The sequence below is a fragment of the Perna viridis genome, chromosome 11 (assembly GCF_037379345.1).
Source record: "Perna viridis isolate PV_CMFRI_1.1 ecotype Kerala chromosome 11, ASM3737934v1, whole genome shotgun sequence".
NCBI classification, from domain to species: domain Eukaryota; kingdom Metazoa; phylum Mollusca; class Bivalvia; order Mytilida; family Mytilidae; genus Perna; species Perna viridis.
This window is the reverse complement of record NC_142455.1, coordinates 10,913,271-10,937,748: the sequence shown is the minus strand read 5'-3', so window position 1 is coordinate 10,937,748 and position 24,478 is coordinate 10,913,271. Positions and strand designations below refer to the sequence as shown.

Sequence of the window (24,478 nt, the reverse complement as noted above, 5' to 3'; positions counted from 1 at the left end):
AGCTACGCCCCTGCCGAATCTGGGATAACATTTTCGTGTTTGTATACAATATGTACTAGTCCGGCTGCATATTTAATAATGGGAGCAAACCCCTGTGATACACTAGAAGTGTTACTAGAGGTAAATACAGATGTTTCAGAGTATAGTGGTGAGTGGCGACATACTCTGATGAATTTTACATGCTTTGTTTGTCACATTGCTATTGTTTGATTGCAACACTGAGAATCTGGGAGGGTGAACTACCTCAGGCTATAGATCTTTCTAAAGAATTACATAAAATATTGATATCCATTCTTCATGTCTCAATAAAGTCCACATGATTTGTTTCTCATGAAATGAAATATCTTATAATTTGAAATATGGTCTTTGTTTATATCAAATCTTTTTCTTGAATTTTAAATGATGTGTGAAAAAAAGTTGTTTTTCAAATTTTCTCTCGTGTCTTTACCAATAAAGTTCATGACTATGTTAAATGTTCTTACACCCAATTTGAATTGGGTATATAGTGATATGGGTGTTTGTCCGTCCGCCCGTACTTCCTTTCCTGTGATACGCAGAGGGTTATCCGACTCTTATCCCTTACCCCGTCTACGCCATTGAACTGAGTGTTGTGATACGTTCACAGAATCTGTATGATATATTCCCATTGTAAACCCCTTATTTCAAATTTTGATTCAAATCAATTTGAAAGTTTCACGAGGGCAAAACATATAACAACTTTGTCATATATGATTATGAAGACACGGGACACACAACTCTTATCCGTTACACCGCCTACACCACTGAATATAATTTAATTAAATTTTCACAGCACCTTCATTACATCTTCTCATTGTTCACCTTCTATTAAATGTTTTCCGAAAATAGGTCAATATCAATTTGTGGTCAAAAGGTGCATGCTATCACATGGGGGAATAGGGGTATTAGTTACTTAATATTGCATACAGTTTTTCTTTTCTTTTATTTCATGTTTTAATCACAAATGTTTCATTCAGCACTTTGTCATGAATTATAATAGAAAAAATGAGGTTTTTTTTTCTTTTCTTGAACTTTTTGTTCTGTTGTTATTGGATATTTTGTATGCATTTTAAGTAATCTGAATTTATGTCAATACAAGGAGTTTCGATTTGAATGATCAACTTGGCTGGGTTTCTAGAAAAGCAGAGGACGCTTACCCTACCGGTATACCTGGTGCATACTCCTAGTTTTAGTAGAGTCCGAATTACTCATTTACTTTTGTTACTTTGTATGTATTATTTCAGTCATGTTATGTTCTTTGTTGCATTTGTCTGTTTTCCATGTCTGGTCTTTGTACCTGTATTACATTCTTTTGATTTCCGCTAGTCTCTTGGTTCCCTTGATTACTCTCTCATAAAACAAGACAGATTGCAATGAATAATTGTATATTTCAACATAAAGATCCATAAAAACAACTGAAAAAATCAAAATGTGTATCACATATTACAGAAATTATATGATTTATTTATTCTTACATAGACTACTAATTATAGATATGTAAAAAAATATATGTGAAAGTAATTCTTTGTCTTCTTTAGAACGGTTCTTCCTAATATTTTGCAAAGAAATGCAATATTATTATAGAATACAACCGTGTACCAACCTTAAAAGATACTTTAAATTAAGTTTGCAACATTCGAGTTTCAGTTGATGTTTTGACGTTGTGGATTTGTTTATTTGGTATTGAAGATTCACGAAAACCACTTGAAAAAAAATACAAAAATGTACCTTTATTGAAAATCCGCGAAAACCACTTGAAAAAAGTACAAAAATGTACCTTTATTGAAGGTCTATGAAAACCAGTTGAAAAAAGTTCAAAATGCATATACCTTTATTGAAGATTCACGAAAACCACATGGAAAAAATTACAAAAATGTACCTTTATTGAAGATCCATGAAAACCACTTGAAAAACTACAAAAATGTACCTTCATTGAAATTAAGATTGCTGTCATACACGTGTTGTATAAAGGTGAGAATTTCACATATTAAATGCACTGTTATGATTTTTTTTTCCAAAATAAAAACTGCAACCTTCTAGCATTCAAATAAACAATTCTAAAATTATCCATTGATGTGTATTTTAAGTAGCGGTCTTTCAAAAAGAAACACTGGGTCTCCCTTGAATGAAAATATACCATTATTCTGGTGGGCTATTTGACCTGCTTAATATCATTTGTGATTGTTACAAGAATTTGTACTTCAAAGAGAAATTCAAAATTAAGGTTCATGACTTTATTTCGAGGTAATATTTGACAGATACAATAAGATATTTTTTTCTAAATATATGTACATGTAACTTATTAAATGAAAAGTAGTGCAGTATATTTACATAAAATGTCAAATGCATAAAACACATGCCAATTACACACAATACATGTCAAACAGATAAACATATGTCAATTGCATAAAACACATGTCAAAATGTCAAATGTACAACTCATGTGTCATTTGCATACAACAGATTTCATATGCACAAACACGTGTAAATTGAATAAAATAATATCAATTGCATAGAACAACTTGAAGTTATTTTTTTTATTTTACTTACTCCATCTGTAGTATAAGTTATTTTTATGATATTTGTTCTATTTGTGTTGATTTCCGTGATTTATTATATGACGGTTACCTGGACTGTATGACATGAGTTTCCGTTTTTAATTAACTGGGCTTCAGTACTTTGATTTTGGTTTGGGTTTGTGGGTACTTATTGGACTTGGATTTTGTGAGCGGGAAGACATGGTTGATTTAGATAAATTTATATGTTCCTAAAGTATTTGGATTCCATTTATGTTTATGTCCACTTGATAGTAACTTATCTTTTGATAATTTCACCTGGGCTAATAATTGTAATATTTTAGTTTGTACAGATTATGAGCATGTAGGCAGTCTTTCCAGTTTCGATAATTTTCCACGAGAGACCCTGTTTTGTTGACATTTTGAACCGTAATAGAGAGTTTGTTACTTTTGGAACGGAAGGGTAGCGGGCACGTAATTTTTCAGCGGAATTTTGAAATATTCTGTTAGATTCCGGTTTTAAAAATCGTTTCTGCTCCGTTCCGTTCCAAAGGTAACAAGCTCCCCCTACTCTCTATTACGGTTCAAAATGTCAACAAAACAGGGTCTCTCGTGGAAAATTATTGAAACTTTAATGATAAATGTAATTTTTGTAGCAAAATTGGTATCAGCATACAGGAAAATGATTCCGGAATCGAACTAGGCAGGTGTGACATGCACAATTTCAACTTGAAAGTCGTTACAAGCGGATGAAGGGCGATACTCCGCGGTACCGCTAAATCTCCAACTTTTTGTATGGCACATCGTTCTGACCCCAACCCGACATATCAATATCCAAATAAAAAAGAGGAGGGTTGCAGGGTCAGAGGAAATTCGGACTAATCTTCTAAGAGCACGGGTTGTATGAAAAACTACATGTCAATTTCTGTTTACTATAACAATTTAAACAAAATATCAAAAATAAAAAATATGTTGGCTTTCCAACCATAAATCATATTTTGCATGATTCTTAGGTGGAGTACTACTTAATTTTGTATGCATTTTAAGTTAGTTGCTTTGAGTTTGCTTATTTTGAGTTCGCTTTTGATATTGATTGTATTTAAAATTTGAGAATAAGATGGAGTTGTCTTTCTTTGTATGTGTCTGTTTTATTACATGTTATTTTGTTACTAAGTTACAACTGCTGATATGCAACTATAAACTAAGAACCCTAGAATGGTTTTTTTTATTGAAAAGTTTGGTGGTTTCTGCACACCCACCAATACATCGTACTAAGATTAAGAAAACAACCCCATTTTGTTCAACATTACATGCATTTAACCAAGAAATGAGAACATACTATAAACGAATATTTTTGTTGTGTAGTTATGTTCGCTATCTTTGCAATCGACAAAAGCAAATAGTACCCGCGATGTTTTAAAAGAAAGAAAATATATAAAACGCTAATCGTTTTTCAAAATCCCAAAAATAAATACCTTCGAATATGTTCACCTGAATCGTAAAAAATAGTACGGTTAATAAAAAGTTCTTCAATTGTTCAGATTACCTTGAAAAATGTAAATTAACGCACATTGCTCAGCTCCTTGCGATATTTAGAAGAAAAACTCACTCTGTACTGTATTTAGAGATTTGTGGGCGTCAATCGTAGATTTCACGGTGGCAAATTGTTCGAGTTAACAGGCGATGACCAATTACGGTTACCTTTGTTAATAAATATGCGCATGCGTAAAAAAATTAAGACAATTAGCACTGAAATGTACGATGTTGTCCAATTAAATTCCACATTACAACAAATGTCTCATAAGAATTACTTTTTGGATAAGATAGAAACACAAAAAGGACTTATTTCCACCAAATTGTTCACATTAGTATTCGGAAGGACAACGAGTTAGTCTTGTGAATTTTGCACAAGAAGACGTTCTAAAGATCCTGATGTATTTTCATCCGAACATGGCTCTCTCCGTCACAACTTCCAAAATGGCATTATGGGAACGTCGGAAACGAAAAGGAGTTTCTGATACTCTACAATCAACATCTACAAAAAAAGCTGCAATCGTAAAATTTATACGTCGAAACTGAGAAATTATATTACTGATATTGGATGATTGTTTTACCGATTATGTGATTGAAATAATAGAGTTGTCTTACTTTAAATAACAACCACCAGTGTCAGTGATTCAGTAGCAACAAGTCATATAAAAAATTGTGTTTATTTTCATTTCAATCTTCCATTCATAAACTAGTCAAAAGTCCAGTGTTTTTATCGAAATCTGTAGCACAAATTTTTACAAAATAACACATTGACCAAGAATGGGCGTGAAGAAGAACATGAAAAAATGGCAATAAAATTTGTTGGAAATGCATTTTCGACACTCATACTTGAAATTAAAGGCTTTCAGTCAATCAATGTGACACCATGTTAACATAACAATGGGTTCCGACTGACGTTCTATGATCTACAAAAAACATAACTTGTAGGAACATAAGACTTTTAACTGGGGGCTTTCACGCGAATAATTGAGGACTTCCCAGAACACACACATTTTGTGTCTGCGTTAAAGTTCAAACAATTACTTCCTAACTACATTCGTCATTTCCGATATACGTCCTAAAGGGCGTGAAAAGAAATGGGGGGTAGATCCTTTTCCGGTTAAATGATGCTCACCTACGTGCGCTGTACAGTCTGGCTGACTGAACAATGATCCTATGTTAACTCCAAAAGATTCTTGTATTTTAATTTTAAGCCCGTTATTCTTACGGTCGTCTGTTGCCCAATCTCTAACAGCCTCTGTTGCATCAAAAGTTGCCCATGATGAGAATCTGGACCAAGTAACTGCATTAGCAGATATCAAACGGTTCATACGTGTGCGACTCCTTCCTGAAATGAAATAAATGTCTTGAAAACATCGTTATAAAATCTCATTCTATACCCATAGTAATCGATCCTTTCTCTACCTGATAGATTTATAATCGGAAGCATTTGGTGTTGATAAACGAAAGGAAATCCTCGTTTGCACTATGCGATATTATCTGTACAGAAACCTGCCCGATTTTTATATGAAATGGTTGAATTTTGTTTATACTTTTTTATACTCATCTGTTTGTTTGCTAAAACATTCATTGAAAAGTTGCTTTTCTTGACTAATTTTATCTTGATTAAATGATTGCTGCCGCCTGATCGTGATGAATCGAATTATTTCCGTCTGCGGATCGCTACATTTCCGGCAAACAATTCAAGAATATTCATTCTTTCTGCATCAAGTGAAGTGGTATTGACAGATGAGACAAACTTTCAAGCCTCGGAAAGAGACTGACATTCAGAACTCGGTCAAAATGATGCAGAATTACGATGATAAAGAAAGATTGTATGCTAATATGTTATCACATATTTTGAAGTGATATGGACGTTTTTACCCCGTTGAGGCTAAAAACCACTAATTCCACTTTCCATAGGCTTCTATGCTAATTTCACAATATTCAATGGCTTCTCTGGACTTTACCTTAACTTTAACCTGCAGAGGACTATATATCAGCATGATTCTACATATGTCAGCTCACAATCCTCAGAATGGCATGTGGGGTTAGCAGACTTGCAGTGCAGTACTGGTCACCGGAAGTGAAGGGTCTATAAATAGCATGGGAAATCCCAGTGTTTTCACAAGATAGGGGTATATTTAAAAATCATTATGGAGATTAGGCTTCACATCACAAGAAGCAAAATGCACCTATAAAATGTACAGAAATGTTTTTCCTTTCAGAAACTGTTTAAATTTTTTAAATAAGATGAGAACTTTTTTCACAGCACTATGAGGAACAGGGGTAATTTCTGCGTAGGACTATTTTTGCGTACGTTCCAAATGCTCATTGGTTGAATTGGTGGTCTGTAACCTAAAGAGTCACTTTTTGTCTTAGAAAAAATAAATAACTATACAGGTATCTTCCTACACACATACTGAATGCATTTGCAAAGTTTCAGTGAAATGTGACAAGCACTTTTTTAAATATTTGATTTTTAAATATAGGGTAACCAAGTTGTGCGAGCAAAAAAGTGACAATATTCTACCATACTTAAATGCATTAAATATTTGCAAAGAACTTTTTCTGACTTTTCAAATAAAAAATATCAATCACAACTTGTTTTTTAACAATATTAATGAAGAAATAGTTTTAAAAGTAATCATTTTCTGAGAAATTGGTCTATTTTTAAAAAATTATTTCTGACATGCCTCCCCCTTTTTCTTGATCACATGTCAAAAATCCTAAATCTTTAAATTTTCACAAAAGGTGATATATTTGGCTTTAAATTTGTAAATACAGTGTTTTCACATTAAAACATGACCAGTAAAGGGCACCTAAAGCAAAAAAAGTACTCAATAATGGATTTTCCATGTTGCCATAGGGGAATGCTGATATGGCCTTAACCGCAGTAATGAAAGTGAGTTTTTCCTCATTTCTAACCTAATTTTTGCTCAAATCTACACAAAACTTGATTTCAAGTGCTTATTACCACCATATTTAGGTGAATATAGCCCTCAAAGTTTAATATTTGATATTTTTACTAAATTTTCTACACTCTTTACAAGATAGGACATAAAAATCAGCCAAAAAGACCAATTTTCAATAATTTGGACCTATAACTTAAAAAAATGCATATTTTGAAGGATTTTTGTAGTGTATTCCTCTCATGGCAAAGTTAATAAGATCTTCAAGTAGTTTAAAGCTATTTCAAAAAACTTTTCATTTTGCCATGGCTTCTTCTTAAGGCTAAAAACCACTAATTCCACTTTCCATAGGCTTCTATGCTAATTTCACAATATTCAATGGCTTCTCTGGACTTTACCTTAACTTTAACCTGCAGAGGACTATATATCAGCATGATTCTACATATGTCAGCTCACAATCCTCAGAATGGCATGTGGGGTTAGCAGACTTGCAGTGCAGTACTGGTCACCGGAAGTGAAGGGTCTATAAATAGCATGGGAAATCCCAGTGTTTTCACAAGATAGGGGTATATTTAAAAATCATTATGGAGATTAGGCTTCACATCACAAGAAGCAAAATGCACCTATAAAATGTACAGAAATGTTTTTCCTTTCAGAAACTGTTTAAATTTTTTAAATAAGATGAGAACTTTTTTCACAGCACTATGAGGAACAGGGGTAATTTCTGCGTAGGACTATTTTTGCGTACGTTCCAAATGCTCATTGGTTGAATTGGTGGTCTGTAACCTTGATAACGCCGGAAATTTCAAGGCGATATCAGCCAAGGACTGATGACTGTTTATAGGCCCGTCGCCTCCGGCAACGATATCGATATTAACCCGTCGTCAATGGTAACGTCATTGGTAAAGACAGCAACGTTCGGAATAAAATACTAGTAGTATACTAATGAAGAAGGACTTGAAGTATTAATATATATATTTTTTTTTATTTTGGTAGTGACTTTGTAGTGATATTTTCGATTTCTGTTCAATGATCTTATAGAGTGTAACATTGCATATTCCATATCGGGTCATATTTCGACACGAGGGTTCATATCATAATATGGGAAAAAGCTTGTCAATGATGCAAGGGGCGATATAAAAAAAAATGCAATATTATTATTTTGAAATCACATATTTGAATCAAGTCATATTTGAATGTAAATATTTTTTTTCATTTACAAACTCTTGGCCCGGTTTCATAAAGAATATCAAATTGAGATTTTCCTCAAATTTTCAATTTCAAATTGGTCGAAATTCGAGTTGAGGAAGGATTTAGGGAAAATCTCAATTAAAGGATTTTTTTTATGAAATCGAGCCCCATCCCTGAGCGTCATCGCGAATACTTTATACTCGTTCTGTTGCAGTTGAAATTGACGTATTTTGGAAATGATGTATGCAGTTACGAAGTGATTGATTTTAACGCAGACGCACAACGTATGTTATAAGAAGTCTCGCATATTCCCCTTGGTCGGGACATCGGCAATATAAAAAGATAGCAGTATATTATCAACTAAAGTCAAATGTTATTCGAGTACAAATACCTCCGTCCTACACAAGCAAAGCCTATTATCAAATTATTTATTTCCTTTAATCAAATTAAGCGTTATACTTTTTACCAGTGACGTTACCATTGACATCGAGCCGATTTCGATCAGATTGCCGTTGACGACGGACCAATAACCATTTATCAGCCAGGGGCTGATATCGGCTTGCAACTTCCGGCATTAATAAGGGAAAAACATCCTATCATTTCAAATATGTGATACTTGTTTAAATTTCTGTTTGAATGGTTCTACAGAGTGGTGATGACCTTTTCCGCTTGGGTGATTTAGAGTGTTTTACATGTTTGTGTAACTAGATTGAATTTATACGTTTGTACGCTCCCCATTTGACGGTTTTGTGTACTAACATTTGCGTTTCCCTTTTGAGTGGTTTTGCGTAGTAATACTTCTGTTTTTTGTTGATACTTACGTCTTCGTCTTAGGGGTTTTGTGTATTGATACAGCATGACAGCTAGCCGTGTTGGTTCCGTCCGTTGTATATCTAGAATAAAATGTTTCTATTCATGTTTAGTACGAATGGCTTATTTGTAGTTACAATTTTTGTTCTAATACATATCCACTGTATATTTAAATAAACCACCGGCAAAATCTTGCGTTTTACACCAATTCTAATGCATCTAAGCATCAACCACAGGGGCGGATCCAGGATTTGAGTTTGTACGTGGGGGGATTAATTGAATTAAATGCCGCGCAAAGCAAGGCAAAAAATATTATGGGGTGAAAGTTGTGGTGAAAAATTAAGATTTCATACAAACATTTTTTTTCTTACCGATTTAAGGGGGGGCGTACGCCCAGCACGCCAGTCCTCTGATCCTCGCCTGATCCGTACATTGTTTCTATTTCAAGATACGCAGTTATTATCTATAAAAGGTGTGGTAAAGAATAGCAATTTGATTTGAGCGGATTCCATGGACAAAACATGTAATTTAAGATACCTGTATTTGGGAGAACTCGGAGTTTTAACGTAGCGTTAACGACCGTCTCTTCGTTGCTTATGATGTCAAAATACATATTTTGTTCATAGTTGTTAGATTCTGTCCACAAGGTTTGGTTGATTCTATTCGGCAGTGAACCTGAAATGAAAGATCATTGTAACCAATCGGAACGTCTCAGACTTTCTAGTTACACCGAAGAAAAACCTCGGAGGCACTAGGCGGAAGAATCTGTCCGGAATTTTGACCGATCCGATTCTAAAATTGTAATTTTACGGTTGAAATATTTACCATTACTTTTTTTCTTAGCTCCTCGCTTCGCGCCAGAATTTCTAAACTAAGTTATTGTTCTCTATTTCTTGTGATATCTAACAAAATTTTTAGTGCCACCTGTTGAATAGAACTTCTTTGAGTGGCAAATTTTTCAAGAAGAAATTCTCCTTTCTGCATCCTAGGTTACTATTTAGTGTAGCGAAAGTGGCCGAGCAGTTCCGATTGCATTGTAACATTACTCAACTGTCACTTCCGGAAAGAAAATTCTCTGTTCTACCTCTACCTCACGGAAGTATACAGTTTTTATGCTTTGCATGCTCAGTTAACATGAATGGGTCTATTGGGAATGGGATGGGACATCAAGAATATACGGAACATTGGGGTAGGAAAGGGGTAAATATATATATATATATATATATATATGGATTGTACATTCAGTTGGCCTTTTCCAATATTTATGTATTCGACATATTGCATTATAATCATGTAAGCATCAGAGTAACTTGGACTGATTTCATTCTGTTTCAATTGATTTAAAGAGTTATGTTCCTTACTATAGGTCTACCTCCTTAAGAGGGAAATAAGTGTATGGGTTTCTCCAAAATACAGATTCGTATATAGAGAGGACTTTGTGAACGTAAAAAATACGGCACAAGCAGATATGTTCGGCGCTTTACTGCCATACATACCAACGCTCAGGGTTTCATCCTGATCGACCTTAAGAATTTGGCCCTCTTTCAGGGTTCAGGTTTGAGAAAAATATTCTTAGGATTTTCAGAAATTGTCTGGGAAAAGAATTTCACCTCCAATTTTCAAATAAGAGGCTACCTAACAAAAAAAATAGTTGCCCAGATCCAATTTTCTCTTTGGAAAAATCATCAAATGTTCTTCAAATTCCTTAATTTCGTTTTCGGTCGGGGGGCTTCGCCCTGGTCCAACTGGGGATCTGTCACATTGAGCGGTCCCCAGACCCCTTGCCGATTTTATCAGAGTTTTCATAATTTATATGCTGGCAAGTATGTATATCTGCATATTGTATCATCTCTTACTATATATGTACCATTGTCGATGTTTTCAGTTTTATACATTGTGTAGAATGATGTATTATAGTACATAATCGTAGGTTTTAATGCAGCTGTTCACTTAACTTACAAGACGGCAGATAACATCGGCTTTCTTCAATCTTTCTATTTTGATATTGAGTAAGTACTCGAGCCAGCGCTTCCTGTCGACTCAGGTTAGCGGTTATTTGAGGGGGCGAGGCAAATCCTAGACTCTCTAAAACATAGCTTCGTAGCATGGATAAACGTTGACTTTTAATCCTGAAAATTCAAGAGGAAATATCGTGAGATCGGTAAAAAATAAAATCAAATTTGGTAGGTAACTTTAGAACCACTGGGTCTGATTTAAGTCAGAGAGGAAGTGATCTGATCTCAGACCGGAACTACTCAGTATTTCTAGTAAAATTGTAGGAGAAATAGCCGAGTAGTACCGACTGTGCAAATATTGGATAACTTCATATTTCCCCGTAACATTATTAATCATGCACTTCATGCAAGTGTTATCGTGTGTATCATATTTGCCGATGTCGTGGCCTTATATTAAACCAATAACCGTTATTTTAAAGGAATTTTAACTGATAATTTGCACAGACGCACTCGACACTTTTATTTTATTACAGATACACCAACTGTATATCATTTAACAAATGAATGGCATCAATCGTGGATTTATTGGCAGAAATTGAGCATCAATTGAGCAAGTATTATCAGGGTTAATCATGACACGACAACAATTTTTTAAATCCAATACATTTATTTCCTAACTAAAGTCATGTATGCGTTCAGGCATAATTATTATTGTAATTCAGTTGCAGATCAGACTCCGGTGTTTTTTGAGGGGATTTTTTTTTTTGCTTATTTGGCAAAAAATAGCAAATTACAGTCTGGAATCTCCACGTTTATAAGTTTTGGATAAGTTTCTTTTTAGAATTCCTGGATTCGACTTTGCAGGGTTTGATCTCTACAATGATGTAGTACCACTGTTTTTAAATGAATGGACTAAGGTAGTTTACTGAATAAATACAAAAATATCAATCACATATATTGCAAAGTTCGATAAATGATGTATCGCTATTTTGTTTAAAAATCCCTTTGATCTTACTGTATGATAGTTTTCAATATCACGTCCGTCGGAGATTGGCAGTTATCCCGTTTCTGTGCCTCATCTTTTTATTCCTTTTATGTGAAGTCAAGACACTATAATTGTCTAGATAAAGCACGTGTTCTGTACATTTTATCATAATTTCAACTAAATGCGGTTGTAGTGTTGTTATCGATGGCATGAAACAGATGCATCGAGCTTAAGAAGCACCTGATAAATAACAATAAATAATAAATGAATGTACAGAGTTCGTCTATTTGGGTTATTTACATAATAATTATCCTCCAAAACTGGATATAGCTCTACCTAAAGGCAGCGTTATAAAATATGCAAGTCTACGATAACATGAGATGTTTAGGTTTGAAAAATCATTTATCAAGTTATTGAGGAATCTAAAAGTTGAAAAAAACCCAAAGCAAACCAAACCAAAACAGAACAAATAACAAAGAAAACAAGACATCATAAAGAGGAGCACAGATCAGCATGAATTTTAAAAGTTTTCAAACGAGGTTGGAGCTGAAAGTTCAATTATGACACGAGGTCATCCATTTGCATATAATTATTTGTCAACGACAACTTCTTTCCTTTACCGTGTGTTTCCGTCTATACGGCATCTTGTTTACAATTATATTTTGACAAAAAACAATTTATCCGCATCAAGCGTGGACTTTCCGTACATTTAATTAGACGTCCTGTTTAACTTAAAATTACGTTTTCAAAAAATAAAGAAAAAATGCTAAAGGTGCTTCTTAATACAAATGTATTATTTCAATGTGTTCCGGGTGGTTTCTTAGCCAAATCTGTTCTTTAAACATTGATGATTGCATACAATGTCGAACTAAAGCATCGAAAGTCTAATATCAATACAGCTTGACTGTACTATTGTAGGCTAATATAGTAGATCTTATCTTAACTATACTGCCATTTCTTTTTAAGTAAAGCATATTCTCAACGTGAAACAAACAATGTCCTTGAAAGTGCAGTTGTAGATATATTTAAACCTGCGTACATCTCCAGTCGTGTATACTTGAACAAGATAACGATAGGAAAGGAACAGGTATGGTGGAGCGCAACAAATGCACCTTGAAGTTCGTGTAACCCCTATAAAATAGTAAATTCTTGCAGAGATCGCCGAAAAGTCTTCAATAAGTGAAAACACGAAAGGCCTCAACAACTATAGTAATACAATCCACAGTAACAGAACAATGACTTTCCTTCAAAACAAACTAAAAAGTCAAATAACAACAGGGAGACACGTTTATGAGACGTTTCGAAATGCATTGTGCTAAAATACTTTCCGCAGATGTATTATGGAATACGACTGTCTCCTGTCTGGCCGTCTGTCTCGTCGTCTGTTTGTTCGCAAAACAAATATAAAGTGTCTTGAAAGCGCAGTTGTACCAACCTATAGTAACAGTATACTTGGCCAGGATAACGAGACTTGCCGAATTGAGTGTCATTTCATACACATCATGCTATGTAAATCTCGTCCTTTCCGTCTGCCTCGGCATCTGTCCGCCTGTTCCTCCGACCACATGTCTCAAAACTCCCGAAAATTCCTGCTTCAAGGTTTTATCAATTTAAACACTGCATAGTGGCGGGACGTGCGTACGGCAGATTGCAATGTAAGATTATAGATAATCTTTTCTTCTTCATTGTAAAGCATTACTCTTTGGGATAATGTCATGGCCAGTTCAAACAACTGATGTTTTGTTTACCAATGCTTTGGCCATGATGACTTGACCTTGAACTCAATCTGGGTTGTGAACAAATTGTGTTTATTTACAGGCCTACTTAAATGTTTACAGATATGCAAGAATACAGTTATTTTTATAAATATGAAATGCTCTATGTATAAGTCTGTTTTACATATGTTAGTCAGTTATTCATTTTTTTTAGTTAAGAAAAGCCTGTAATGGCCACTTGAAAAACATAAGACGTTATTACGACATTGTACGTCGAAATTACGATATAAAAACTCGAAGTAACGTATTAATTTTCGCAATTGCTAATTTTCGTCAAGTGAACATATTTAACGGATATCAAATATTTGCGGTTTCAAAAAAATGTTTAGCGTTATATAGACTAAGTGTTTATTAAATTAAAATCAATTTCGTGGGTAATTATCTTTCGCGGTTTTCTGTCCACCGCAAAAAAAAAGAAAATTAAAAATTTGTTTCCCTTCTAGTGCATTTACTTATATACATACGTAGAAAGGTGGATTCAGAATATTGTGTTAAGAGGAGGGGGTTTTAACATTATATTCAATCTCAGTGCAGATCGAAGCATCTACGTAGGACAAATAAAATGACATTTTGTACAACTTTAGGCTAATGCCCAAATACATTGTAAAGCTACGTATGGTAGAAAACAGAAGATATGTTGCTGTGAAATACTTGCCCATGACAGTGAATAAGATTTCTGTCTTAAAAGAAAAATAGAACAGTGTGTCGACTACACTTGCTTCTGGCACAGGGTTGTGTTGTTACAAGATTGAAGTCATCACTACAGAAATTTTATGGTCGTCTTCCCGAACTCGTGGATCATTTCGGTGTATTCTTTTGCACCATGAAAACTGATTCGTTCAACATGTCATAGTTTTCCTTTCCTCTTTCGTCTACCCCGGATTTGACTTTTATGAGCAACTCGGCTGGTGTTTCTAGAAAAGCAGAGGACACTTACTATACTGTTGCACCTGGTCCATGCTCCCAGTTTTTAGTGGTGTCCGAGTTGCTCATTTACTTTTTTTGCTTTGTATGTGTTATTTTGGTTACTTTATGTTCTTTGTTGTGTTTGCCTGTTTTCCAAGTCTGGTCTTTGTCCCTGGATTACATTCTTTTGATTTCCACTAGAATCTTGGTTCCCTTGTTTACATTTGCACTTACTGTACTTATGGGTACGCCTTGTTTGTACGCTATTTACAATATCCTTTTTCATATTCCTGACTTTGACTTCGTTATCTTATAATTTTGAGCAAAGGGAAGCAACCTTCCAATCCGAGAGACTGGTTTACTGTCTGATTAGAGCAATGGACAGAAGTAGACTTTAAATTCAAATATTTGACTTACTGTAGCTATGGTAAGTACATGGTTACTTTTGAATAATTAATTTCAAAAATGTTTACTGTTCTTCCTTTCCCCAGTGAGACCGCCAACCTGTCTGGTATTAGTGGGTTACTTGTACGTCCCTTTGAAAAACTTGAAAATATGAAAAAAGGCTATTGTACAATATATACAGTTACATGTATGGGTTACACCGTACTCCAGTGACATGAATACATTTCATGGGAAGTACATATTAAAACATGGCTCTAAATATAGTATGTACAAATTTGACACTGAAACAAAGAGCAAAACCTGTTTCAACGGTGATTGGTGTCGATTAGGACGGGACCTTAATTGTTTGTTTTTTACACCTGGTTGTAACATTGTATAGCGGTGCAATTGTTAAAAATACCAAGCTGCATTATAAAATAAGCATTTAAATTATATAGCACCAACTTCAAGATTAATACACGTGCCTGACATATGTGTTTCATAAAAGGTACCATATAATTTAGTGCGTCAGAAAATTGTGCTATACAATAGCTTTTTCTTTAAGTTGCAGGTGAGCACTTTTTATTGCCACGGCCTCGGCGGGATGGTATATATATATATATATTATGATGCATTCTACTTTCGTTTTACCATAAAGCCTGTATGTAAAGTGTTCATTTTTGAAAAGTGCGAAGTTCAAAAGTTTTTGTTGATAAAATGCCTTGTACAGTAGCTAAATAACTGGTTTTTATCTATCTTCCTTAGAACAAAATCTTATAGTTTGTATAACCAAAAAAATATCTGAGAATGAGTTGTTCGAAATCAACTCGATTGCCTGACCTTTGAAAATTATACAAGGTATTACTATGAGCGGAGCTGTAAAGCACGAATCTTACCCGTGCGTCGACAAAGGAAAGACCATAAATTCAAACTTTTTAAAAGCTCTTATCTAAAAGTATTTGTAAACTGTCGTTTTAAATTCGGATCAGACAGATCTCCATTATTGGATACTTCGTCTTTCAGACGTAGATAACCATGTATTGGCAGTTTCCTGGCCTAATTATACCAAAATTTATCTATTATAGAAATCTTAGCGTTTACTTTTGATGTATACCAGATAAGACTTAGATACGATGTGTCAACTAAATTTCCTCTTTTACACTAAAAATGAAATTTGTCAAATGGGAAAATGATTTAAAAGGCATTAGATAGTATTTGCTTGAGAATTTATACATGTCATTGTATGTATTGACTTAAGTGAAATATTTAGCTTTATTATATACAGCTCTAAAAATTAAATAAGTTAGTTTTTAGTACAAAAACTTTGACACAGTGTCAATTACACATAATAGTATAAACAACTCGATCTTTATCACACATCTTTTTTGTTGTAGCATTATTTGTGTTAACCGCGTTCCATAAAATACAATTGTATTGGGTGGCTTTAAATAAAAAGGTGCCCGACTGAGTACACGAAGTTTGAGATAAAGAGAACTAACAAATTGCTAGTCGGCTAACAAAATAGACGATCGTAAAACCCGGAATACTAAGTATCGGATGAAGGAAAGCTTTCATATCTACGTTGATATTGAAAAGCGCATAATACTTATTTTCATGCAATAGATAGACCAATGTATTATAAGTCATGCAAACGGTTGGTTTACTGACAAAGTTTGTGATTATGATTTTTTTCGATCATAATTTGACAATATTTTAATTTTAAAAAAAGTTTTTTTTAACCTTGAGAATAGTTCTTATAAAAAAAATGCTAATTACACTTGAGTGCGGGGCTACAAAAAGTTTGAATATCAGGTATCTTCTTACCGCTGTGGGTTTTGCCCATCACCAAAGACCGTAAGGTAACCTGTAGAAGTTTAATTGTTCGTCGCCTGATCTTTGGTAGATAACTTAGGCTACCTCATTGGCAGTCATTTTTATATTGTTATGGTGGTTGAGGAAAAGATGGTCAACCCCTAATGCCATGGTGACCTTTCGATTTCTAAATATAAGTAATATTACAACAAAAACGGTGTTTTAGTCCTAGAATTATATATAAAAAATCTGGCTAACTGAAAAAGGTCAATGCAATAATCCTTCCCTTTTAATATTTACGGAACGATCATTTTAGCAAGTTTTTTTTTCAAAGGGAAGTAACCCACAAACACCTGACAACCTGCTTGGCGGTCTCATAAGGGAAACGGAAAAAGTAAACATTTTCCTTGGAAACTGAAACTTCTTTTACTTCGGTAAGTACCTGAATGGTTTGAAATAAGTTATCCAAGTACTTACCACGGCTCTTATAAATTGAATATTTGAAGTAGAAGTCTACTGCTGTCTATTGCTCCAATTTGACAGTAAACCAGTCTGTCGAAAAACAAATTTGTAGAAAGTTCCCCTTTCCTTAAAATCTTAAAAGACGGAGACAAAGTCGGGAATATAATGTAAAATGGACTACTTCACTATACAAGCGTCAGCAATAATATTACTATAGTAACCAAAGAGTTTTATATTTAACTCGTTGAGTTAACCGACTCCTAAGAATGACAGTACTTGTACTACAGAAATATCATAGATCTGCTTTCAAACATTCATTCGGATGTCACCACAGTAAATAAGATGATAAGTGATCCCTAAAGATATATATATTACATCACTGTTTCCTGCATAAGTAACGTAATGATCAAATTCGTTGTGTGTGGTATCAGTAAACCACTTGAAAGCTATCTTGTTCTATATTTTTGTTTGGCCTAATTTTCGTATTGTTAAGAGTGCAATGTATAGTGCACATGTACTTGTGAAGATCGGTATAAGGATCAGCCACCAATTGGCCTAACTAAGTACATGTACCAAGAAGGATTAAAAAGTGTTTCCCTGTAGAGAAAATGATACAAGTTACAAACATAACAAGGTTTGTTACAGACAGGTGGATGGCATAGGTGTAGGTAATAAATGAAAAAAAAATCATGTGAATATTATTGGTACGCTCGGAGCAGTACCAACCGTAGCTTTTCCCACGCCCATGTGTATGGTCCTAAACAACGGTAAAAACTCCTTAACGAATATGCACGAAGATTATGCCCAGATGTTCTCTTTATCAGTATATCTGATGTCAGAGTTTTAAACATGATAACTACTGCCTATTCATCAATGAGGAAGAAGATTCACGAGGATATATTATGGTCTTCAATACTGAATTCTGCATGACCGCTATTGATCTAGTTTTAGCGAAACCGTGCAAGCGGAAAAAATAAATTGTATTTGAGCCAATTTGAACAACTGTGAAGATTTAAAATGACACGAAGTAGTTTATAGACCAATCAGAAGACAGAATAAATATATTTATGTCATAAATTACTAGAATAATGTACTACGGTGGCAGAACGTGGCCATGCAAAACACATTTAACGTCGTTCCCTTAAAATGATTATTTGTTTTCTGAATATCTACATGTATGTCGTTCCCACAGGAGTTACCTTGTTCCCTCAATATATTATTTTGTTTCACTCATGATTCTGTGCTGTTCCCTCAAGACGTTATATTGTTCCCACAAAAAAATTTATTCATTTTTCCCTTATTTTGCATCGGAACTCCACGCTTGTATCGGACAATTCGTAATTCATATAAGTAATGATATTGATAAGTTAGTGGAATGTATATCGACCTTTCAGCAAAATAAAATTAGTCCTAAAAATTCCTAGTAAATGGTTCCAGTTGCAACCTCTAAAATCAATCCCAACCTTCCTTTCGAAGTCTGGCAATTCGTGCTTAAACCTCAACAAGATTCATCCCATTTTAGTCAAGTTATCATATAGCCATCATGACTTTGATTGATTCTTGTCCTTTTGAGCATCAATTGGTTCAAGCCACACCCCAAAGTAATCCAAGTTTACGAAATTCTTTGATGGCATGAGCATGACGCCTTGCGGTGTATTTCAAAGAGATTCATTTACTTTCTGTCAATTTCTGGTCCCATCTTAATTCATGAAAGTGTTTTTTTTTAATTTTTTTTTTCTGGTCCCGTTATTTGGCTCCAACTCTTAAGAGGTTCAAAGTCTAAACCCCGAAAATCCATCCAAGTATGACCTTAGTGGTATATCATATTGTGAAACATCATTTAACTGGAGTTATACAGTTAAATTCTAAGAAATGCTTGTTTAAGCATCTTTTGGCCCCTAATTCTAAAACGGTTGAGACCACTTACACAAAAATCAAAACTAATCTTTCTTCTGTTATTTTATACTTCTTGTAAAAAAAAGATTCACAGTTAATACTTAAGTTATCGTCACGTGGGTATCGTACAAAACCAAGATGTCGACACGGACGACAGCTCCACACAATTATACGCCAACAATTTTTTGTGGTCGTATGAAAGATCGTCTGAAGATCCTTTGAAACCCTTAAAATAGATTCTGCAGCAAATAGTTGGAACTTAAACGTCTTTTATTTCTCAAATTTTAAATGATTTGATTTATGATTATACATTAGAAAAGACGCTTTAATTTAGTAATATGATGAAGTTGAAACCTTTTAACGCTCCCGAAGAAACATTCATAAAAAACAACTTTGATAATTTTTGTCAGCTCTTATTTGATATATTATAATTATAACCTTCAAATATGGTAAATCTTGTAATGATATATGTCCTAAAGCATTATACTAATTGTCATGGTCTGATATGTCAATTGGCCGAAATGTCCGGCATTCATAAGGATTATCGGTTGTCATGGTCCTAAATGACTTTGGGTCGAATTGTCGGCACTGGTAAACAATGTGGTTCATATAAACAGCGAAACGTCTTAAAAATTCTTTTATTTAATTTAGTTTCGCATCATTCTGTTTCGATTTGTATCGTTTAATTTGTTTTTTTTTAAGTACCCAAGAATTATGGGAAATATTAATTACGTAATTTTCGTAAACATCTGGGCGCCATACTACAGGCTGTTATGGTCAAACCTATCTTGGGAAAGCTATGATTCGATTTGTATTAAATCATCGAAACTAGCGAATACTTTTCGAGGCTGGTTTGGTTCTCAATCGCATACATACAAGTATACGCAAACGAAGCTGCCATGATGCTGTTTTTCAGCTCCTGAAAATGAAGGTACAAACCGGGTATTGGTGCTTTTTCTTGCCGTAAGTATATAGAACCAAGTTTATTATACAACCATGAAGGCTCCCTTCGGGAACATATAAATTGTATTTGTAGCTGATGCTCAAAGCAAATACAGATGTATGGGATCAGTATTGGTCTTTCTAAAGATCTGTCCGCCCTGGTAATTCTAGAACTTTAAGGATAAGAATTGATCCTGGTCAGAGATCTGTCTGATCTAAAATTACAGGAAACCGTTCTAATATTGATTTGTCAGAATTTGTTCTGATCTGGAGCGATTTTGATTCAAGAATTGCCAGAGTATAACATTGTAGGAAATAATGTCATTGTTAAATGCCATTATTATAATGGAACAGTTAGTCGAGAGGTACACAAGCTATAAAATTATATGTATTTACAACAAAATATTGTGAACATACTGAAAATATACAAATCGTCTTGATAAGGGTTTGTCTGACCTAGAATTGTTTTAGAATTGTCAGAAATCGCTCAGATCAAGAACTATCATGGGATTGTCAGATTGTCAGAAAGAGTTCTGACCAAGAATTATTCTATAATTGTCAGACAGAGTTCTGACCTAGAAATGTTGTAGAATCTGAACTAGAAATGTCCTAGAATTTTCTGAAAGCTTCTGACCTGGAATTGTCCTAGAACTATCAGAAATCGTTTTACGCCCTGACACAAGTTGTAAATAATCGTTCTATCATTGTCAGTCATCCCGACGATTTACAACTCTGAAGCGAGATTAGAGGTGATTTCCACTTTTAATTATTATACACGGCTGTGTTAATTGATTTTTTGTCTTGCTATTTTTTACGCATTACACAAACTGCTTACCAACCCTTAAGAAACAGTCTTTATAAACCTCAGACAGTAGGTGAAACATGTAAAAAAACAAAAAATAACACAAATCCACTTTTAATGTCTTACACAGAAACATTTTAAGACCACAAAACCAGTCTTATTTTATTTGTTGCACTTTTGAGAATATATATTGTATATTATATATATTGTAAATGAAATTGGCACTTTGCAGTTTATCGTTCTGGTTTTGGTTGATTTATGTGGAGATGAGTGTATGCGTTAAAAAAAACTCCGATCTATATATCAAAAGGACTGACGTTATATGTAAAAATACGGCGTATTAAAAACATCGGTTATTTGTGTGTGTGCGTGTTTTTTTTTTGGGGGGGTGGTGGGTTGGTGGTCTATCCATTATATTATCTATACCATTGGCAGTGTCTGAATTTATTGATCTGTACAAACAAAGCTATTAACGTGGTAAACTAAACTGTTTTAAGAACTTGAGAGTTTGTTTTATTTTAACCTTAAGCGTAAATCAGAGCAGTGATTTGCATATTGGTCTCTGTTACAGCGAGTACAATGGCTATTTTTATGGAATTGAGTAATATTTCCGTTTCTTAAATTCTGAGGGACCGGTGCAAAAAAAAAGAGATTTAATAAAAGTTACAACCCTATGGCTATCTAAATGAATAAAAAAAAAATGATGTCCTATGCCAACTTGGTAATAAAAAGTTAAGAAATTCTTTGATGGCATGAGCATGACGCCTTGCGGTGTATTTCAAAGAGATTCATTTACTTTCTGTCAACTTCTGGTCCCATCTTAATTCATGAAAGTGGTTTTTTTTTATTTTTTTTTATCTGGTCCCGTTATTTGGCTCCAACTCTTAAGAGGTTCAAGTCTAAACACCGAAAATCCATCCAAGTATGACCTTAGTGGTATATCATATTGTGGCACATCATTTAACTGGAGTTATACAGTTAAATTCTAAGAAATGCTTGTTTAAGCATCTTTTGGCCCCTAATTCTAAAACGGTTGAGACCATTTACACAAAAATCAAAACTAATCTTTCTTCTGTTATTTTATACTTCTTGTAAAAAAAAAAGATTCACAGTTAATACTTAAGTTATCGTCACGTGGGTATCGTACAAAACCAAGATGTCGACACGGACGACAGCTCCACACAATTATACGCCAACAATTTTTTGTGGTCGTATGAAAGATCGTCTGAAGATCCTTTGAAACCCTTAAAATAGATTCTGCAGCAAATAGTTGGAACTTAAACGTCTTTTATTTCTCAAATTTTAAATGATTTGATTTATGATTATACATTAGAAAAGACACTTTAATTTAGTAATATGATGAAGTTGAAACCTTTTAACGCTCCCGAAGAAACATTCATAAAAAACAACTTTGATAATTTTTGTCAGCTCTTATTTGATATATTATAATTATAACCTTCAAATATGGTAAATCGTGTAATGATGTATGTCCTAAAGCATTGTACTAATTGTCATGGTCTGATATGTCAATTGGCCGAAATGTCCGGCATTCATAAGGATTATCGGTTGTCATGGTCCTAAATGACTTTGGGTCGAATTGTCGGCACTGGTAAACAATGTGGTTCTTATAAACAGCGAAACGTCTTAAAAAATTCTTCTATTTAATTTAATTTTATGGAATTGAGTAATATTTCCGACTCTTAAATTCTGAGGGACCGGTGCAAAAAAAGAGATTTAACAAAAGACACAACCCTATGGCTATCTAAATGAATAAAAAAAATGATGTCCTATGCCAACTTGGTAATAAAAAGTTCGCGTCCTACCACGAACTTAAGCATTCTAGTCAATTATTACATGTATATAATTATGTTATTCCAGTTTCTACTTTGTTATTTTAATTTTGTGCTTTTCAATTTATCCCGAAATCCTAAGAGCAGACAGATTGGAATAAATTATTATGCATTTCATCATATAAATCTATAAAACAATTTAATAACAAAAATTCAGATGTTTACCTTTATTGGGGTGTTTCACATACTGCATGATTCTTACAAAGACTGCTACTAAAATAGCGTAAATGTACAAGGTCAGCAGTAGTTTGCATTCGCTTTATATCATATATTAATACATCTGTTTTTGGGTATTAAATCATAAAAAATAAATAAATTCATGTACATGTACAAAGCGAATTGTTTTTGTTTGCCAATGTACTTACCAGATTAGTGAAATATTGTGTTACTTTATCATATACTGGTATATTCGCCATCTTTGTATAGTCTTTCTATAGTCACTTAAAACAAGTTAAATGGTACAATATGCCGAATTTGGCAATAAGATTTAATCTAATCGATCTTACCGGTAAGAGAACAAATTGTTCAATATATCCAAGAAAATCGCGCGAACTGCCCATGTAAAGCGAATATAACTATAATCGCTGTGAACCTACCTTTGTAATGTATAAGAAGGAGATGCTGTAGTTGTTTGAATATCTTCATTTCTCTGAGAACAAATTTCACTAACATAACTCGTTAAAGTTAGTAAAATCCAGAAACAAAACTGAAGTTCCATAGCTTCACAAGGTTACAAATACGCACGTGTTTTAGACCACAACTGAATTCAATTCGTCAGAATTTAAAATGTCATAACGTTGCCAAATCGGTTAGAGGACGTAGGAGAAATGACAAAAATATAAATACACCATCAATTTTATAACATGAGTATATATATATTCCCCTGAATTAGATATTCAATCTTCTATGACGTAAAACAACAACGTCTATGTATGTTTTTGACCGACGAATGAACTTTGTTTAACACTCCGGAATCTGCAAAGTGTACCTCCTACTTGCATGTTCTTTTATTATAATCCTAACACTCTTGAATTCAAGTACATTTTTGTTTATATATATATCGTTGATGTCAAAATGTAACTATACTCGAGACCTTGACTGGGAACAACTTTTTTCGCTCTCCGAAACTAACAGAGAAAGTAGACCAATAACAAAAAAAATGGACACATTATCTTTCATTGCATTTTTCAATTTCAAGTTTTATGTGAAATCCGAAAAACTTACTATGGTTCCGACTGAAATTCAGGCAAAATCTATTGAATATTGACTTAAATTCTTATTTCTTACAACCTTTGCGATGTAACCATTGATGTTCAATAGGCCATATTACGTAGATCATATATCATTGATTATGTACAACTGGGTCCACTACGCTTGTGGCTATAAAAAATCAACATCCGTTTTGCATGTGAAATTAGGAGCCTGAAAATAGCACAATGGCAGCCCCTTTTTCGTCTACTTAATAAACGCGATTGAGAACCACACCAGTCTCGAAAAACATTCGCGAGCTTCGATGAAGAAAATAAAAATCGAATTACAGCTTATTGGAAGATAAAGATGGTCAAAACATGGTGCTCAAAATGACCTTATCAGCTTATCAATGCTGGACAATGCAGCAATAAGACATTTCAGATCATGACATCCCATTTTTTCCTAACGAATGGCGAACATTTCGGTACTTAGACATTTCAGACCATGAAAATTAAGAGAATGTATTAGGAAAATGAAAACC

General features: G+C 33.9%; 1 protein-coding gene across 1 annotated transcript; it reads right to left on the bottom strand.

Moving 5' to 3' along the window:
- Window positions 1-2,237: 2,237 nt before the first annotated feature.
- Window positions 2,238-23,621, bottom strand: LOC148602962 (uncharacterized). Its single transcript, XM_088552355.1, has 6 exons — window positions 23,343-23,621; window positions 10,937-11,106; window positions 9,515-9,652; window positions 8,989-9,060; window positions 5,200-5,412; window positions 2,238-4,569 (listed from the first exon to the last, which is right to left on the bottom strand). Exons 1-6 carry the CDS (start codon window positions 23,462-23,464, stop codon window positions 4,475-4,477), a joined length of 810 nt encoding a protein of 269 aa, XP_088408481.1. The 5' UTR covers window positions 23,465-23,621; the 3' UTR covers window positions 2,238-4,474.
- Between the last annotated feature and the right edge of the window lie 857 nt (window positions 23,622-24,478).

Bases quoted from the DNA above. Each gene is read 5' to 3' on its own strand.
- LOC148602962 (XM_088552355.1), bottom strand. From the start codon at position 23,464: ATGGAACTTCAGTTTTGTTTCTGGATTTTACTAACTTTAACGAGTTAT. The intron at 9,653-10,936 runs GTAAGTTAAGTG...CTTTCATTTCAG, and splicing joins CCGATGTTATCTGCCGTCTT to GTTCACTGCCGAATAGAATC. The intron at 5,413-8,988 runs GTAAGTATCAAC...ATTTCATTTCAG, and splicing joins AAAACCCCTAAGACGAAGAC to GAAGGAGTCGCACACGTATG.